Genomic DNA, 16,495 nt, shown 5'->3' with positions numbered 1-16,495 from the left:
CACTCCTCATGTCATCGGTACGCCACCGGGCAATAGGCGTACAGCTTCTACAGTGTTGAGCAGACACTGTGTCTCAGATGAAGGGTGTGTGTGCATAGTCGAGGACCGGGAGTGTCTTTGTGAGCCTATGTGCGACATATGTGGGAGCACGCATAGTTGGAGCCTTCATCATTGGTATTCTCCGACCCGCGCACTCTGTCTATGGTTGCGTTTCCCAGGCCTGCCGCCGCGCTTCCAGGCCCAAACTGTAGGGCCCCTCGCCGAACAGCAACGAGTACGAGTCACGATGGCCAGTACGACGGGCACAGCAACCAAAGCGGTGTCACTTGTGGCTCGGCTCATGCGTACCACCACCGATCCAAGCTGCAATCGCCCGTGGCAAAGCTGTCTCACTTTTTGCCTGGGAAACCAACCACTATCCAATGACAGGTCTCTTGTCTTGGCACACACACACATAACGGCCCACGCTGCTCTAATCACACACGGCAGGGCTTGGGCTTTTTTCTTCGTCAGACTGAGATGCTAGCTTTGTCTTGGACCAAGTGTGCGCGGCAGTTGATTGGGCTAATGCCGGACCATTGCACATGGCAGCAGATCCCATCGGGGCCGTGCCGCGTCACGCCTGTCCCTGATGTTGTCGTTTGTGTGCCATCATGTGATTAGATCTGATCTGGAAGTGGTTTGCGAGCGAGCACGTCCAGATTAGTTAGTTGACCTGGTCAGGGCTCTCAGCTCTCACTCCGAAGAGACCCAATAGGTGACCGCCGATCGAGAGGGTGCCGGGGGTATCCTGGTCCAGGGACTCGACTCAGCAAGCCTCTCAGTAACGTTTATGTTCGCATCCCTCGCCCGATTCGTGTGGCTTGTATCAATTGCTTTTTCTATTCCTCGGTACGGACGGTTAGCCGGGTCTCATAGTGGAGAACCCCAGCTGTTGCATAAACCTGTCAACTCTCTGATTCTGACAAGGACCAGGTAATAATGCAACTGTACCCCACAAGACTTTGCGGGCGAGGCGGACGCTCAGCTCCGGTGGAAAAAGCAGCAACCAATATGGGTTGGGTTTTGACTGATCTACTTTGAGGCCAGCAGAGTATGAGGAATTCCGCGCCGAATACGAGGCTGAAGTCAGATCGGGACAAGTGTGCATGATTCACCCTTGCTGGATGTGCATGAGAGCGTAGATATGCCTACCCTAGTCAGGCACCGTAACTTTTCCGCCTGCCTGACCAACCAAAGCTTTGACAGCCTCCCAGGAAACAAACCCATGACGACAGGCTGACAGCTGTGTCCGTCATGCAAAGCAATCTGTTTGTTTGCTTTTGTTCCTCTTTCTTTTTTTGCTTTTGCCGAGACTGTCAGGATCTTCTCAGGGGTCTTTTTCCTTTTTGCCCCCAAATTCAAGCCGCACGGTTTGCTCCCGCCGCAACCTGGCCCAGCCCCCTCCCCCCCAGTCAACCTTCTCCTCCCGTTTGAGATCGACAGCGGCGAGACCACACAGAATTAATGCTCTAATTATCCTTTCCTGCTTTCGGTCCGTGGACTCAACCGGCAAATAGTCCGGAGAGAGAGGGGAGAGGGACCCTTAACCCGCTGTTCCCCGGACCGAAGTGTGTGTGGACGCCGGCGGGCTGGCGCTTTTCAGGGTCCGTCTCCTGTCTGTGTGTGTCTGCGCGCGCGTGTTGCGCCTTGGGGTTCTGGGCGTGGCGTACGGCTCGAGCGTCTTGACACAACCCCCCCCCCCCCCTAATAAGACTGTTGCGATTCGCTAAGCTGCTCCTCGTCAGATTTTGGGGGGCACGGTTGGCACTCCGATGCGTACGAGCCCCCTCCTCGTACCATCATCGAGGTTCAGCAACCCATGCCGTCCCCTCCTATTATTATTATCGATCTTTCCCGCTGCCGGGCCGCTGCCGATCTTTCAGGGGGGGCGGATGGGGGCGGCAACGTCCAACTACAGTACATATCAACGCCGATTTTGGCAGCTTGCATCACCCGCCGCAGGCAGGGCAGGACAGGGGGGAGGAGGAGGAGGAGGAGGCGCAGAGGCCACAGGCGGCGGCTGCTGGGGAGGCTTGGGCCTGGATGGACGAAGTGGTGCGCAGGTAATAACAAACAGGCGTGCGTGTGCTGCAGGAAGCGCATCACTTTTGCGCTTTGACGCGACCCTCCGGAATAAGTGCCGAGAATTAGGGGTCCTTTTGGTGAGAGAGAGATGGGGAGGGGGGGGGGGCGTTTGTTGTGTGAAGTACGGTAGTTCCTTTTCCCCCGCGTGTCAAACAAATGTGCCTACTCGAGGTAGTATTGATTTTTTAGCGTTGCTGAAACATCACTGCTGGCGGCTATGTATTTACTAGCTTACTGCTGGCTGTGGTTGATAATGGTTGATAATGACCCTTGGAGAAGGGCACGGATGTTGGGGCGTGCTGTGGTTCAGGACTCCTATCTGGCAGAACCAAAAGGACGTATGGAGGAGGGTGCCGATGGCCGACGCCAGGGTCTCTCTCCTGAAGTTCACGCACTGTTCTTTAGTTTTTGTTTTCTTGTAGAATCCCCCATTGGCCTCAGGGGCCGGGGGGGGGGGCGCGAACCGAGTGGATGTGCTACCACGTTGTCTTCCTGGCTCGGAACCATACCTTGCTTTCCTGGGTCATCGGCTGTTGTTGTGGAATGAGGAGTAATGCTATCCTTGTATCTGCCGTCGGTTTGGACAGGTGGTGGCTTGCCCTGCTGCCGTCGAGGATAACAAGCCGTCAAGCTCTCTGCGCACCACGAGCTCCCGCTGGAGACAAGTTTGTGGTTGCCATGGCTAGTCTGTTAGAAGGGACCGCCTTGTCAGACGGCGCCAGATAGATCCTGATGGCATAACTCTCCGAGGTCACGTAAGGTCAAAGAGATGGCCAATGTTGCTGAGCTTCTTGTGTCAGACTTGCCCTCTTTTGTGCCCCTGGCACACGCGTCACCATCCACGGACACTATGAAATGTACTTGAATTAGTCTCGATGGGAGATCAATTCAGACATACAACTCCAAATCGTCACATCAAACTGATTAGTTTTTCGGATAAACTGAAATAAGTGTCCCGTGAGGAACAGCCAATTCTCCATATTGCAATCTGATCTATAGAGAGGGCGTGGACCGCGTGGACGAGTAGTGAGTACCAAGCAAGCACTTCTGAGCTCATCACTGAACACCCTTTCACGCCCGGTGCGGGAATTGAGGCACAACACTTCACCATGGCGAGAGGTTCGACAAACAACTATCCGAGGGTACTCGAAATGAAAGTCATAATCACCTAGCTGTTCCCTCGCTGTCTCCATCTTGCACGAAGTCTAAAGAAGCATGTCACAATCCATGCCTTGGCAACATTCCTCTATCACGCTCTTTCCAGGAGTTCTCATGTGCTGGACATGAACTGTGCCCCCCCCCCCTGGACTCGATCCCCCTCTCAGGAACAAGGTTCTACGACTGCTGCTGTGACATACCATATCCCATTGAAAATCCGGCAGACTAAAGTGTCGTCCGGTACAAAGGGGGGGTTTCATTCACGGGCTAACCACATTCTCTTGCGTTTCTGTCTCTTCAGCTTTAGTCATCTGATGGGCTCTTCTTCTACAGGCACCAAACAGTACAGTTCTGTAAATGTGCCAGGAGTATATGTTCTCAAATAGCATAGTCGGAAATCAAGGAAATATACTTTGACATTACACAAAAGCGTAGTCTGTAATGCTGCACGAGTATATGTATATTTTATCTCTTTTGCCCGGTCACACTCTCGCCTCAGCCCCTGAGTACGGAGTCCCTGCTGAACACATGAAATTGGAGGGACAATAACACTTTCTCATGCTATTTAGCAGACGCCCAGGCAACGTAGAGTCGAGCCCGGATTGAGTTCACAATGACATAAATATATATATCGAGATAGTTCTCTGTCTAGTGCCCCGTCCAGATGCGGTTATTCTCTGCTGTATATATCAAGCTGTTCGCTTCCCGCTCCTCTGCATCAGGCTCTTATGCCAGACGGTGGAATTAAAAGAACGTCCCCCTTCGCCACCTGCGTCGGCTCGAACTACCAAGCAATGCGCGCTGATCTATTTGTTGTATTTTCTATCACCAGCCCCTACACCCACCCCTGAACCCGTCAAGCATCTTACCCAGGCCGGGGATGTCCAGATCCTTCCAGCCCTTGCCGACCTGCTCCCGCTCGCCGATGTCGATGACCGCGCGAATGAGATCCTTGTTGATGTCGTCGCCGACGACGCTGTCCTGCTTGTATGCGTCGTGCTGCTGCACAAACTCGCGGATCCACCGCGCCGCCGTCCACAGCTCGCCGCTCGCCCGCTTGCGGATCAGGTCCAGATACGTCTCGAGCTCGCAGCGCGTCTCGACGTCCATGTTGACCGAATCGAGATAGCTCTCGACAATGGGGATGAGCCCCGGGAACTCGTGGTCGCTGGTAGTCTTGGCGCCATTGATGATCTCGTCGATCGTCATGAGCGCGTACTCGTCCTCCACCGGGCCAAGGGGTGTGGCGGGCCTGCTTATGTTGGGTGTCGTGGTGCCCGAGGATCGCGGCTGCCTCAGCGGAAACGGGTTCTTGCGGAAGTAGAACTTCTTATTGAGTACGGCGTTGCGGGCGTGCGCCGTCTCCATACCCTCGTCCACCTTGACAATCGGAATATAGAAGTTGAGGTCGAAACTGAGAATCGCACGTGTAATGAGGACCATGAACACCGAGAACGCGGCGTTCTCAAAGTCCGTGACTTGGATCTCCATCGGCCGGAACTCGACACGCCAGCCAATGTCGGACCCGGCAGGTGGTGGCTTGAAACGCATGTGCTGCCAGTTTGTGCTCTGGATGTTCTCAAAGTGGTCTGTCTTGGTCATGTCGAGCTCCTTGAGGTCTTCGCTAAAGATGACAATGGGGTCCCGGATGAAAAGATGCGCGAAATGTGTCGCGAGGCGGTCGTCCATGCCACCATCCAACAGTTGCTGTTTGATGTCCTCGTCAATGATGAGGTTAGGGTCTAGATACTCGGGTCTGAGCCGATGATCAGTGCTGATGTAAGTAGAGTTTGACGCATAACGTGACTTCGGGATTCTCCACCGGTCGTTCTTTAGCGGCTATACTGAAGTTAGCACCTTTTCTCTGAATCAAGTCCTGCTGCACTATGCCAAACTCACCACCTCACCCAGCTCCTCCGCTGTCCGATCATCCACCGCCCGGCTGATTTGGTTCCACCTGACATCTGTGTCTGCCAGAAAGCCCTTGTATATTGGGGTAGCCGCAGTCAGAGCGAGCATGATAGGGCCGAGCGGGCTGAGCTGGTCGTACATCTTGCGCCCCTCGTTGATATTCTTCGCCTGGAACGTGATTTGCAGACAGCAGCTGCCCATGCCAAAAGCCATGGCATCCAGGTGGATAAAGTTGTCCGGCGCTGCACCATTCCTCACGTCGTCGTCCTCGGGCCAGTTGTGCAGGTTATAGTCCACCGTGGGGTCCTTCCACGGGTTCGCCGTGTTCTTGTCGTGGAACACGGGCACATTGACTTGCACCTTCTTGCCGCGGCGCCACCGAATGTTGGCGGCTAACGTCGGGAAGCGGATGTGCGGGTTCGCAATCTCATCCGGCACAAATTGCGAGCGCAGCCGGGGACCAGACGGCGGGTAAAAGGGCTCCGTGAAGATGCCGGGGACTCCCAGCCGCGGGTATGTGGTCAGGGTGATGGGATACTCGTTGCTCTTCATGTGCTCCTTGGCGATCCTCCTCCTTGTCTTCATGTCGGCCTCGACGTCCAGCAGCTCGCGGAAGCCTATGCCCCAGGGCTTACCGGGGGTGGCCTCGAGCATGAACCTGCCAAATTCTGGATGGAAGACAGGCAGCGGCTTGGTCTTTGGAGCCTGGATGTCCTGCAGGGCGGGGACGCAGCCACCCTTCTTTGACAACTCCTCATCCTCGGCGAGTGCTGCGAGGATATCGGCTTGCCGCAGCGAGAGGAGTACCTTGGGTTCCGATTCCGAGTACGTGACGACGAGGTACTCGATCTAAACGAATTCCCCAAAAGAGAATGGATCGTCATGTGAGCAAGACTTCTGGCTTCCGCTCCGCGGCGTGTCCAAACGTACCTCGTCTCCCCACAGCATGGCGTCCCTCTCCTTGTGCTTGGCCTTGTTCCATATTTCCAAGAGTTGCTGTAAACAAGGACCACCAGTTTAGCAAATACTATCCTCCAAACCGGCCAGCGCACGCGACATGTACCGCGCGCGGACCTCGTTGGGCGACTAGAACAGGCGAAGAGAAGATGATCGCACCTTGATTCCCCATTCCCTGACCTGATTGGCATGCTTCTTGGCGTCCGGCCAGTCCAGCGCCGTCCCCAATGCTCTGTAGTCATGTCAGCAGCTGCAATGGTGCATCGGTACAGTGGAGGCTGGCCAGAGTTGTCTTACAAGAGACCCATTGCCAATGCTCAGCACGCAATCGCGGGGTTTGAAGGGGAATTCGAGAGCAAGACCAGTAGCGCAGGTATGCAGGTGCTTGCAGAAGATGTGCCGCTTGCGACTACAGACAGCTTGGGTGGCGGACGTTTCGGTCAAGCAGGAATGCCCTGACCGTTCAGTCTCCGGAACCGCAAACTCTAATTGAAAAAGTGGTTTGCCGCCGAGGCCAGCCAGGAACTAGCAGTGATCAGGCAAAACGCACGCGGCCCGCCGATGCTCAAGACATTGGCCGTCGAGAGCCGAGTTCAGGACGCAGTAGGGCACGCAGGAAGGCAGAGCACGCAATTTCTGCGGGTTGTGAGTGGCTGGCGGAAGGTGGCAGGAGGGACGTCAGCGTCGCCGGCTCGCATGTAATTGCTGGAAATCGGCCGCAGACCCGGGCGGGTGTCAAGGGCTGCCGGCTGCAGGGAGCAGAGGGAGGCGTGCGGGCTCCAATGGGATGCGGGGGAAAGATGGTTACTAAGAGGCTGGCGATGCGAATCTTGCCAGGGAGACAGCCTTTGACTGTTTTGCCAGGCGGATCTGGGTTACGGCCCGTAAAGGAGAGCGAGCTCTTGGTGCGCAATCTTGGATCGTGAAAAAAAACCCAACGGCGGCAGCATCGCTGGCGGGGTTCCCGCTCCTGTCTGTCCCTTCCTTTGCTGGGGCCATCCCGGGCGTGCCCACCTCGCCAGCTCCGACCGAGCCCGCTGCTTAGAAATCTGCACCGCTGACAAACGCCCGCCTGCGGCTGGCCCGTCGGCCATGCCCGCTCCCAGCTTGAGACCCTCCAAGCATGCAACGGGACGTCGGAGTCAAGGTCATGACCTATTCATTGCATCATGCCGCTGGCTCGCCTGGATGCACCATCACACAAACACACGCCAACCAGCATCTCCCACCGAGCACGCCTCTGCCGGCCCGGGGCCTCCCGGGCCCCTCCCGGGCCGTATCTGCTTCTCAGGCGCCCGGCTCGACATCTCGTGTCTATCATATCTGCTTGTATGGTTTCCGAGGGGATCGGCACCGATACTAGAACCAAGATCTCCATGGGGGAGCGCATGCGGAAAGACTCCGCCGTGGCCCGCTCCTTGGCTCGTGGAGCTTTTCAGCCCCCTCGTCACACACACTTGCTGCCCAGGTGCTCCTCCCTGTGGCACGTGCCAATGTCTAACCAGTCATCCTGATAGGCTCACTTCGGCCTGGCATTACTCTTCTAGGTAATATCTCTCTATGAATACCTCACGTCTTGTCGCACGGCTGGGCATCCCCTCCCTACTGCTGTATTCATGTATGAATCTTACAATCATACAACAACACAAACATACACACAACCTCTCATCGAGGCCCGTGTCCCAGGTTCGACCCTCTGGCGGATGCAGGCGTCATGCCGTACTCTCCCACCTCTGTGGCCTCGCGTTTGTGCAAGTTTTGCTGCCGGCCATGGCCCACCGCCTGCCCACTGCTGCCACTACTAACCTCTTCGGAGTTCGACCAGTCGCCTACCGTGAAACGTTCTAGCTCTTCCTCCACAATCTGGACCATGTGCCGCTCCCTCTCCCCAAACGTATCCGTCGCTCTATTCACAGTGTGGGGCTCTCTGGCCGTGGCGCCGGCTACTGGTGCGTGCATGCCAATCTCACGAGACATGTGCTTGGTCGACGGCTCCGTATCGCTGTCATGACTGTGGCTGTGACTGTGACTGTGCAGACTGCGCAGGCTTCGCCTGCTGACGCTGCCGACCACATCCCCAAGGGCGTGCAGGTCGCCTACCAGCTCATTGGCACGCCTGCCAATCTCTTTCTGGGCGGCCCTGACCGCCTGTCGGTTCAGATGGGCATCGTGGTCGACCAGGCGATTCAGCTTGCGGATCTCACTCCAGCGACTCAGCGCTCCAAGCTCGAGCAGATTCATTCGACGATGTTTACGTGTCGGATTACCCAACAGTAGAGGTCTCCACCGTGGTTCCTCAGCAACGGTATCGTCGAGGTCGGTCCGTCCCTGAGATCGCGCAATGGCCAAGGCCCGAGCATGACTGTGAAGACTGATTCGTCTCTCCACCGTCCATCTGTCCATCTCCTTGATCCTGGAAGCTGGGATGATCTGCACATTCCGGAAACGAACGAGGACAGCCAGGAGCAAGCAGCTTAACACCAATAGTATACCTGCGACGGCGCCAGAAGCTGCGCGCTGGCTCAAGTTCCGCTGGAGCAGGCCACCCACTATCGTCACGAAACCAGCGAGCACGAAGCTCAGACTGTGGGTGATCGCAAGGCCAGCACTGACTCGGGGGAAAGAAGAGTAATTACTCCGTAGTCTGCGACGGGTTCTGCTGCCTTGATGGATTTCCGTAACAGGTAGTAAGTCAGAGCAGTCCCAGTTCTCCATCAGCATGCCGTTGCATTCCGATATCCCCAAACATGACAGAAACCCTATTAGGGCTGCGAAAGCAGATGGAGCAGCAATGTGCAAGGGTGGTCCGGTTGAAACGACGACGTACAAAGCCGCAACAAGTGGCAGCGCCAGCACAAAAATCGCACGGCGAACAAGGTGAGACGTCCAAGTGAAAGTCTGGTCGAACGTCATGCTGTTGGTGCGTTGAGGGTGATACCGGGATCGTGAGAATATGCTCGCCTTCTGGAAAGGAACTGCAGCAAGTGCACCAATGGCAATGGAGGACACGACCGCACCTACATAAGTCGGGCGCAGGTGGTAGAGCCTGGAACTAAGTGATGCGAGAAGCTACAACAAGCCGATTAGGAACAAACATGTGGCACCGAGATGGGCCTTTATGCACTTACAATGATGATGAGCACAACTTGTGCGTAGACCCACGCGGCAAAAAGTGTCATTACCGCAAAGCCTGGCTGGCGAAGCATTTCCATGGACATGATGAGGCCATGATAGACGTCTTGTCCCCACGATCTTGGTGTTTCATTGATGTGTTGCATCATGATCTCACCTCTTGCAGGACACCTTGATATCGTTTGACCGACTTGGACCTCTGCCACATAACGGCGCCAACTCGACCGGCGCACTTCGGGACAGAGCACGTTCACGACAAGGACACATGCCGTCATCCCGATGCAGACGTAGAACGCGTTAGCAGGCGCCACATTGTCAATCACGAGACCACCGACAAGAAACCCAAGGGCAATTGAGCCAACAAAACACCACGTCCACAATCCGAGCCAAACGCCAAGCCCGCCTCCATGTCGTCTGAGGTCTCGCTGGTCCATCAATTCTTGGTGAGGGGCCGTTGACATCAGAGAAGCTCCAAAGAGGTCCGTCAACATCGCATGACAATTCATGCTTGTCAATCCCAGTACCGAGCCCATGAGAGTCCTTGAGACGAGTATCACAACTTCCCAGACTGGAGTCGATGGCGATCTCGGCGCGCTTACAACTATCGCCTGGGGGAAAATAAGTGGCAGAGCGATACTCAAGCCGCACACGACGTATGGCTTACGTCCGTGGAGAAGAGGTAAAGGCCAGCACATGAACGACACCAGAGCCAAGCCGAGGAAGAAGCCGACGTTGCCAAACACCATCGAGTGGTTGAGGTCTACAATGGCGTACTGGATTGAGGGCAGGGCTCCAGCGTATATCCCCGCATTCACACCAATCAGAGCGGTGTTGAGGCAGGCCACAGCGGCAGCCAGTCGCTTACGCACGAGTGGCCAATCTCGGGCTATTGGCTTTCGTTTCAAAGACTTTGAGAGCCTGGGCTCTCTCCCTTGCTGAAGACTGGTGCATGAGCGTTGATGCAAACGTAGCCGAGTCGAGTGCTGCGGTCGACTCGATCGACCTCTCTGCCGTAAGTGGTATCTCCGTGATCTATCTCTGCCGCTATGCGTGGGCTTTTGTGCGATGGTATGGCCCATAAGCTGGATCCTATCCGCAGGGACAATTTTTGACATTTCTATCTCATCATCAGAAGTGCTTCCATCCAAGCCTCCAAAATCCCGACCGCCGGAGGTGAAAGGACGACAAGATGCAAGCAATAAACTTGGACAAGTGCCCTGAATTTCTGGAATGGTTGTCGAATGGATCATGCCTTGATCACCCGCTCTATCGTCATGCCTCTCGAATTGCTCATTCTCTGCCCCACTCTTTGGCTTGCTGAGATTCTTCATCTGACGCGTTCGGATATTGGAGCTCGCATCTTGTTGTAGGTAGTGATCCAACTGGTTCGGCATGTCGTGTCCTTGGGCGGTCTTGATGGCTTGTGATCGCTTAGCGTGCAGGCTAGATATCCTTTCAGGCCAGACTGGGCCAACCATATTGCCGTGCGAATCATTCGGCATTGAGATTTCGCGGAGACGCAGTGGCTTCAGTGCAAGAGCATCGCGGCCATGGCCTTGATGCTTGATGCTGCCAACCAAATGGAGGCTCCCAGGCGATGGGCTCCTTGAGGGGGGAGAATGAATGTGGCAGTGATTGAAGTTCAATATTGAGGCTTCTTTGGACGCTCGCGCTATTGAGCTATTTCTGACTGTCGTCTTATCTACGTGCAGCTCGGTTGGCGTTTCTACGTGTGAGCACTGATGCATCAGGGAGATCTGATTCGCGATATCAACCGCTTCTTCGAAAAGACGTTCCATATCCTTCACAGCAGCATCCAAGGCGATAGCATCGGCAGAAGTGTCAGCGGAGAAAGTGGCGGCTCTTGAAGTGGGAGAGAGCAGTTGTGTAGGTTGGCTTTCTTTCCTATCTTTAGCGTTCGCATTGTTACGCCGGAACGGAGAGAATGTAGATTCAGAACCAGCCTGTCCAGTTTGATCAGGAATGTGGCGGATCCAGCTTGCCGTATGTTCCAGCCGCGTCTCTGGGTCGATCACCTTTAGTACGTTGGAAGCGGAAGCGCCCATCGAGACCAGCAAGCTCGAACTTGGAAGCGACGAATCATAACTGGTACCTCGTTGCAGGGCGCTGCGTGACAGACGGCTTCGATCCAGAGCCCCGGCATTTGTGAGTTGCAAGTTGCCCGACCACTGGCTCTGAGAGTTTCTAGCGGGTCTGAGTTTTGGTGAACCATAGCCAGTGGCCCAATCCATGTCAATGGGAGAGACAGTATGGTTAGTTCCAACCGCATTGCTCGTTTCAGTCGAAAGTGGATTTTCCAGGACTGGCCGAAGTTTATCGACAGTATGCCCAATCTCAGATGCATTCTGAGTTATGCTAGTTGTCGCCCGTGGCGGACGGTCGAAAGTGATGGCGGATGAGAAATTCTCGGCATTGCCACGATGATGCCACAGTCCTGTAGCGTCAACGTTTGCTGATGATAGCACTGGCGATATGGGGGCTAGTTGCTGAGGAGGCGTCTCCTCATCGGAGCGAGACGATAGGAGCGCGTGGCGTTGCTATCGCCCTTTCAGTTGGGAAAATGTCATGCCTGCAAGCCCAATACCTTTGATCTCGACAGCGCCAAGAAAGGTGTCTTAGTTGACAAGCGGGACTTTGTTTCGGCGTCCGACAGCCCTCATGGGTTATCAGGGTGAGGCGATGCGCGCTGCAGATGGTCTGTGGTGATGATGAAATTGCTTGACGGAGATTCCAGAACCGACGTTGGGAGGGAGGAACTAGGGTTGAACTCGGTTGCTGGGATATTTGCGGTCGTCGACAGCCCTAAATCACTGACGAGGAGTTGTCAGGGGGATTCTGAAGAGACTGGTGGGTATGCAGGTCTGAACTATGTGGTGAAGCTTGATAGGATAGGTTGCTGGCATAAACGAAAGCGCCAGCCATATGTTTGACGAACGTTCAAGATGGAGGCAGCTCAAGGACTGGGCCTTATGTCTAGCGACAACCTTGTAAGGCGTAACGCCACGATCGCTCCTTCCCACACTAGCCAGATGTTACCAAACGCGTGATTTGCTGCCGCCAAGTATAGGCGCAGCCGGTTTATTGCTCGAATGCGCCTCACTTCTCGGAAACTTTACCAAGGTGCCATGCTAAGACTGTTTTAAGGCACGTCGTGATTCCACCATTATTCAAAAGATATGGCTAGCGTATCACGGGGTAGCCTCTTGAGGTTGGGAGAGAAACCACAGGATCAGACGCAATAGCCCCTCATTGGCCAGCACTGTGGCCTCAGCCAAAGGTCTCCTGGCCAGTAGCCAAGCCACCTCGCCCCTCGGTGATCAGGGACGCACAAATGCCACTCTGTCTCTGTTAAACAGCTGGCTCAGTGATCCACTGAGTGGCATGAAAGCGCAGTTTACGTGAACACCTAGTGTAGCATAAGTGGGTGAATTTCAAGTTCGCGCTGTCGGCTGAAAACACGGTTCGCAACCAGTAATTACGTTAGCGTAATCATTGCACGAGCACAAGCCTTGCGCACGAAGAGCGCGGTATGGCCCCGTCACTGGGCCGTGTCGGAAGATACATCACAAAGTTTGACTTTGGTATTGTCGAGCTTATGCCACCAATAGTTTGCCTTGAAGTCAGCACAAGCGTGGTCACCCGTTCCGAGGAGGCTGGGTGGCGCTCTAGCCTTGGGAATGCAACCAGGCTCTCTATGCCTGGCAGTCTGCCTGCTTCTGGTGCTGACGCAAGCATGTCTCTGTCCTGCATGCCTCAGTGGCAACGGCACGAGATCCAAAGGCCCTTCGTGCCGCTTCATGCAGGGCATCGAGCAGGCATGACTCCCATCGCGTTCGCACGAGGTATCGCATGAACATGTTCTCTGGCATGCCCTTTGTCATTGATTGAGATGGCATAGCTCCCAACAATGGCTCTGGCAAGGACGCAAACTTCCCTGCCTGTCGGGAGCCAGAAGACGAGTTCGCGAGGACGATCCGCCATGGTGTTCTTCATCAGCCTGGTGGCCAGGGTTGCCTTTTCTATGCTGGGCGGGGGTTTGATCATCCCGAATAATGAGCTCAAGGGTCTCGGATGACTTGTTCTGTAAGCAGGCGATGGGCGCGGCCGGAACCCTCGGTGCGGCACCACGAAGAAAAAAAAGGCTGCCATGACCTTGGATGGCGGGTCGCGGGACGACCCAGGCCTGGTCAGGCGCTCATGTCAAGCCGAGTCACTTGCGCACGCGCTGGTCACTTCTGGAATGGCAGGGACATGGATGTCTGGCCCATCGACGTGCAGGGGAAGGAGGCTTGGTTTTGGCAAAGCCTGCTGCTGCGCCAGCCTCGACAGCGGGGGCATATGACACACAGGACTCTCTGCAACAATCCGATTGTCGAAGCCCACCCCACCCCCTCTCTTGTTCATCTCCCCTCCCACCCAGCTCGGCGAACGGTCTTCTCGGCTGAACTCAGTCACTTCCCAACTTGCTAGTAAGCCATCATTTGCAGTCTGTTCCTAGACGACAACAATTATTGCACGCGCGAACTCTTGCTTGCGACTGTTGCCCTTTGCGACAGCTACCCTCGCCCTACAGATAGCCCCGGCCTCCCGCGGGGAAGCTGACGTCATCCTGTTGACTTGCAGCGGCCTGCTGTGCAACAATGTCGGCAATCTACCGCGACAGGGAGTTTCGGTACTCACGAGACCGCAGCCCCTCGCCAGAGGATGAGCGATACAAGACCACCACTGTGAGACGCTACAAGGTCGCCGGAGCTGGGTCTTCGAACGGCAGCCGCGTCATCGAGCGCTACGACGAAGAAGACGACGACCGCCGCTCCAAGTACTCACACTCCCACTATGGCCGAAGCCCACATGAGCACGTCGAAGTCGAGCGCCGTGAGAAGACCACGTACCTGCCAGAGCGACCAAGATCAGCATTCGACCCTCCCACGGAGCGCATAAGGGAGCGCGATGTCTCTTACTATCGAGGCGGCGATGATGATCGTTACCGTGTCGAAGTCGAGGAGGACCTGAGGATCAAGTCACCTCGCCACTGGGACAGACCTTCGCGCCCATGGGATGATGATGTTCACGTGGAGAAGCGTATTGAGAAGCGCGTGGAGAAGTATGAGGCTGATGGCGACGTGACGGTGGAGAAGAAGGTGGTCGAAATTGATCGCGACGAGCCTCGATCGCCTAGGGACAAGGAGTTACGTGTGGAGCGCCGCATCATTGAGGAGAGTGATGCGCACGATCATGATATTGAGCGCTACCGCAAGGAGGTTGAGTACTACTCTGCACCCGAGCCACCGCCGGCCCCAGTCATTATTCGTGCACGAGCACCCGAACAAAAGATCATTGTCCAAGAAGCTCCGCCGCCAGCTCCGATTGTTCTTCCGCGACAAGACCCTAGCTACATTGTCTTGAGAGAAGAAAACCAGCAGGTCGCTCGACGAGAGCCTCGCTACGATGATGATTATTACCGGCGAGAGGAGGCATACGCTTTGGAGCGCCGGGACCGTGAACGGCGCTATCGTGAGGAGGAGCGACGTGGTGATGACGAGGCCTACGACGAGGACTACTACATCAAGAGAACCGTCATCCGACGTGATCGCAGTTCAAGTTCTGACCACCATCACAAGCGTCACTTGGCAGAGGGCGGTCTTGCTGGCGCAGGCCTGGCTGCTTTGCTTTCCAGCCGACAAGGCCGGGACGGAAAGTTTCAGGAGCACAGAGGTCAGAAGGTTTTGGCTGGTGCTGCTCTTGGTGCTCTTGGTACCGAAGTCGTCAGACGTGCCCGTAGCGCCTACGAGGACCGTTATGCAGAAGACGATCGTTATGGCTACGACGATGACCGCCACCGCCACAGAAGCAAGTCAAGAAGCAGACTGGCGACTGGCTTGGCTATTGTAAGTCTTGCTACATCAACGCGGCGCCACTCCGAGTCAGCACTCGTTCCACTTGAAGACACTGACAATGATCTGTAGGGAGCTGCCGCCCTTGCTGTCGCTGGTGGCCTGAAATATATGCAGAGCGACAAGGTCGAGAAGGAGGAGGCCACGCGTGGTCGAAGCCGCCGAAGGTATTCAAACTCGTCAAGCTCTAGCAGCAGATCTGGCCGCCGCCGGAGCCGGAGCAAGTCGAACGCCGCAAAAGCTGCAGTTGCCACGAGGTAAGAACAGCTCACATACACCCGACAGGATGATCGCTAACATTCTCTTCAGTGCAATCGCTGGTCTCGTCCACCACTATCGATCTAAGTCGCGCGGCAAGTCGCGGTCCAAGTCCCGCATTCGGACTGGTGAGACTATTACTACACGTGGGCGTCCATTACACTGAGCACTAACGTCTCTGCAGGAGCGGAAATCGCGGCTGCTGGCCTGACTGGAGCTGCTGCCAGCAAATTGTGGGAAAGACAGAAGGACAAGAAGGAGAGAAAGGAGCACCACCGCTCCCGTGACCGGGGTTATGAAGATGACGATTATGACCGCCGGCACCGTGGCCGCAGCTACTCAAGAAGTCCTTCCAGGTCCAGGTCGCGCAACCGAAGCCTCGGCTCCAGACCGTCCTCGGCTAATAGAGAATTAGGCCTGGTACCAGTGGCTCCTATAGTTCCCGGGGTTGAGTACGGCAGCGAGCCTCTTGACGGCTCGACCTCTGATGGAAGGAGACGACGCCGACACCGGCGGCACCACGATTCGAACGGCCGTGATAGATCCTCGTCCGCCTCCAACTCCGACATCAAGAAGAAAAGAAGCCGAAGCCGACTCCGGGAAGCTGCCGCTGGTATACTGGGCACTGGAGCTGCTGCTATCGGCATCAAGAAGTACAATGACCATCAGAAGAGCAAGGAACGGGAACGTGAAGCAAGATCGCGGGAGCAGAGCAGAGAGAGATCGCCAGACCACCGGAGTAGAGATAGGAAGTCTCGGGGGCGCCTGAGCCGTGACCGGGAAAGGAGACGTAAGTCCTGGAGTGATGGAGTAATCAATTTGCCTCACTGACAAGATATTGCAGGATACGAGGAGGAAGCAGATGCGGACCACTACGACGATTACGATGCACCACCGTCACCACTGCACGCATCTGGAGGTGCCTACTATCCGCCCCCAGCTGGACCTCCATATGGCAGCGGGCCCATGCCACCACCACCAGGTGCATTTGCGCCGAACCAGTATCCGCCTCAAGCATATCCTCCTGCTGGACCAAT

General features: G+C 55.7%; 4 protein-coding genes across 4 annotated transcripts; 2 read left to right on the top strand and 2 right to left on the bottom strand.

Moving 5' to 3' along the window:
• The first annotated feature begins 1,575 nt into the window (after positions 1 to 1,575).
• Positions 1,576 to 2,436, top strand: B0I36DRAFT_151605 (uncharacterized protein). Its single transcript, XM_046148525.1, has 2 exons — positions 1,576 to 1,646; positions 1,788 to 2,436. Exon 2 carries the CDS (start codon positions 1,815 to 1,817, stop codon positions 2,355 to 2,357), a length of 543 nt encoding a protein of 180 aa, XP_046009172.1. The 5' UTR covers positions 1,576 to 1,646; positions 1,788 to 1,814; the 3' UTR covers positions 2,358 to 2,436.
• A 1,404-nt stretch (positions 2,437 to 3,840) lies between these two features.
• Positions 3,841 to 6,589, bottom strand: B0I36DRAFT_151598 (glutamate-cysteine ligase-domain-containing protein). Its single transcript, XM_046148524.1, has 5 exons — positions 6,451 to 6,589; positions 6,313 to 6,385; positions 6,127 to 6,192; positions 5,185 to 6,045; positions 3,841 to 5,124 (listed from the first exon to the last, which is right to left on the bottom strand). The coding sequence occupies exons 1-5, from the start codon at positions 6,459 to 6,461 to the stop codon at positions 4,111 to 4,113; spliced, it is 2,025 nt and encodes a 674-aa protein (XP_046009171.1). The 5' UTR covers positions 6,462 to 6,589; the 3' UTR covers positions 3,841 to 4,110.
• Positions 6,590 to 7,712: 1,123 nt separating this feature from the next.
• Positions 7,713 to 10,364, bottom strand: B0I36DRAFT_293662 (uncharacterized protein; the record flags this gene model as incomplete). The annotated part of the gene is made up of 2 exons (XM_046151805.1): positions 7,713 to 9,222; positions 9,282 to 10,364. 2 exons carry the CDS (start codon positions 10,362 to 10,364, stop codon positions 7,819 to 7,821), a joined length of 2,487 nt encoding a protein of 828 aa, XP_046009170.1. The 3' UTR covers positions 7,713 to 7,818.
• Positions 10,365 to 13,701: 3,337 nt separating this feature from the next.
• Positions 13,702 to 16,219, top strand: B0I36DRAFT_329531 (uncharacterized protein). The gene is made up of 5 exons (XM_046154723.1): positions 13,702 to 15,194; positions 15,273 to 15,457; positions 15,510 to 15,586; positions 15,643 to 15,820; positions 15,874 to 16,219. The coding sequence occupies exons 1-5, from the start codon at positions 13,947 to 13,949 to the stop codon at positions 15,908 to 15,910; spliced, it is 1,725 nt and encodes a 574-aa protein (XP_046009169.1). The 5' UTR covers positions 13,702 to 13,946; the 3' UTR covers positions 15,911 to 16,219.
• The last annotated feature ends 276 nt before the right edge of the window (positions 16,220 to 16,495 follow it).

Source organism: Microdochium trichocladiopsis, assembly GCF_020744255.1.
Source record: "Microdochium trichocladiopsis strain MPI-CAGE-CH-0230 chromosome Unknown B0I36scaffold_8, whole genome shotgun sequence".
Taxonomy (NCBI): domain Eukaryota; kingdom Fungi; phylum Ascomycota; class Sordariomycetes; order Xylariales; family Microdochiaceae; genus Microdochium; species Microdochium trichocladiopsis.
This window is presented reverse-complemented; position numbering and strand designations above follow the sequence as displayed.

What these genes read in the sequence shown, in the direction of transcription:
- B0I36DRAFT_151605 (XM_046148525.1), top strand. Translation starts at nt 1,815, where the DNA reads ATGCGTACGAGCCCCCTCCTCGTACCATCATCGAGGTTCAGCAACCCA.
- B0I36DRAFT_151598 (XM_046148524.1), bottom strand. An exon ending in CCATGCTGTGGGGAGACGAG is followed by an intron (nt 6,046 to 6,126) that starts GTACGTTTGGAC and finishes GAATTCGTTTAG; the next exon opens with ATCGAGTACCTCGTCGTCAC. An exon ending in CGGAGGAGCTGGGTGAGGTG is followed by an intron (nt 5,125 to 5,184) that starts GTGAGTTTGGCA and finishes ACTTCAGTATAG; the next exon opens with CCGCTAAAGAACGACCGGTG.
- B0I36DRAFT_329531 (XM_046154723.1), top strand. Translation starts at nt 13,947, where the DNA reads ATGTCGGCAATCTACCGCGACAGGGAGTTTCGGTACTCACGAGACCGC. An exon ending in TGGCGACTGGCTTGGCTATT is followed by an intron (nt 15,195 to 15,272) that starts GTAAGTCTTGCT and finishes AATGATCTGTAG; the next exon opens with GGAGCTGCCGCCCTTGCTGT. An exon ending in AGAAGTCCTTCCAGGTCCAG is followed by an intron (nt 15,821 to 15,873) that starts GTCGCGCAACCG and finishes ATAGAGAATTAG; the next exon opens with GCCTGGTACCAGTGGCTCCT.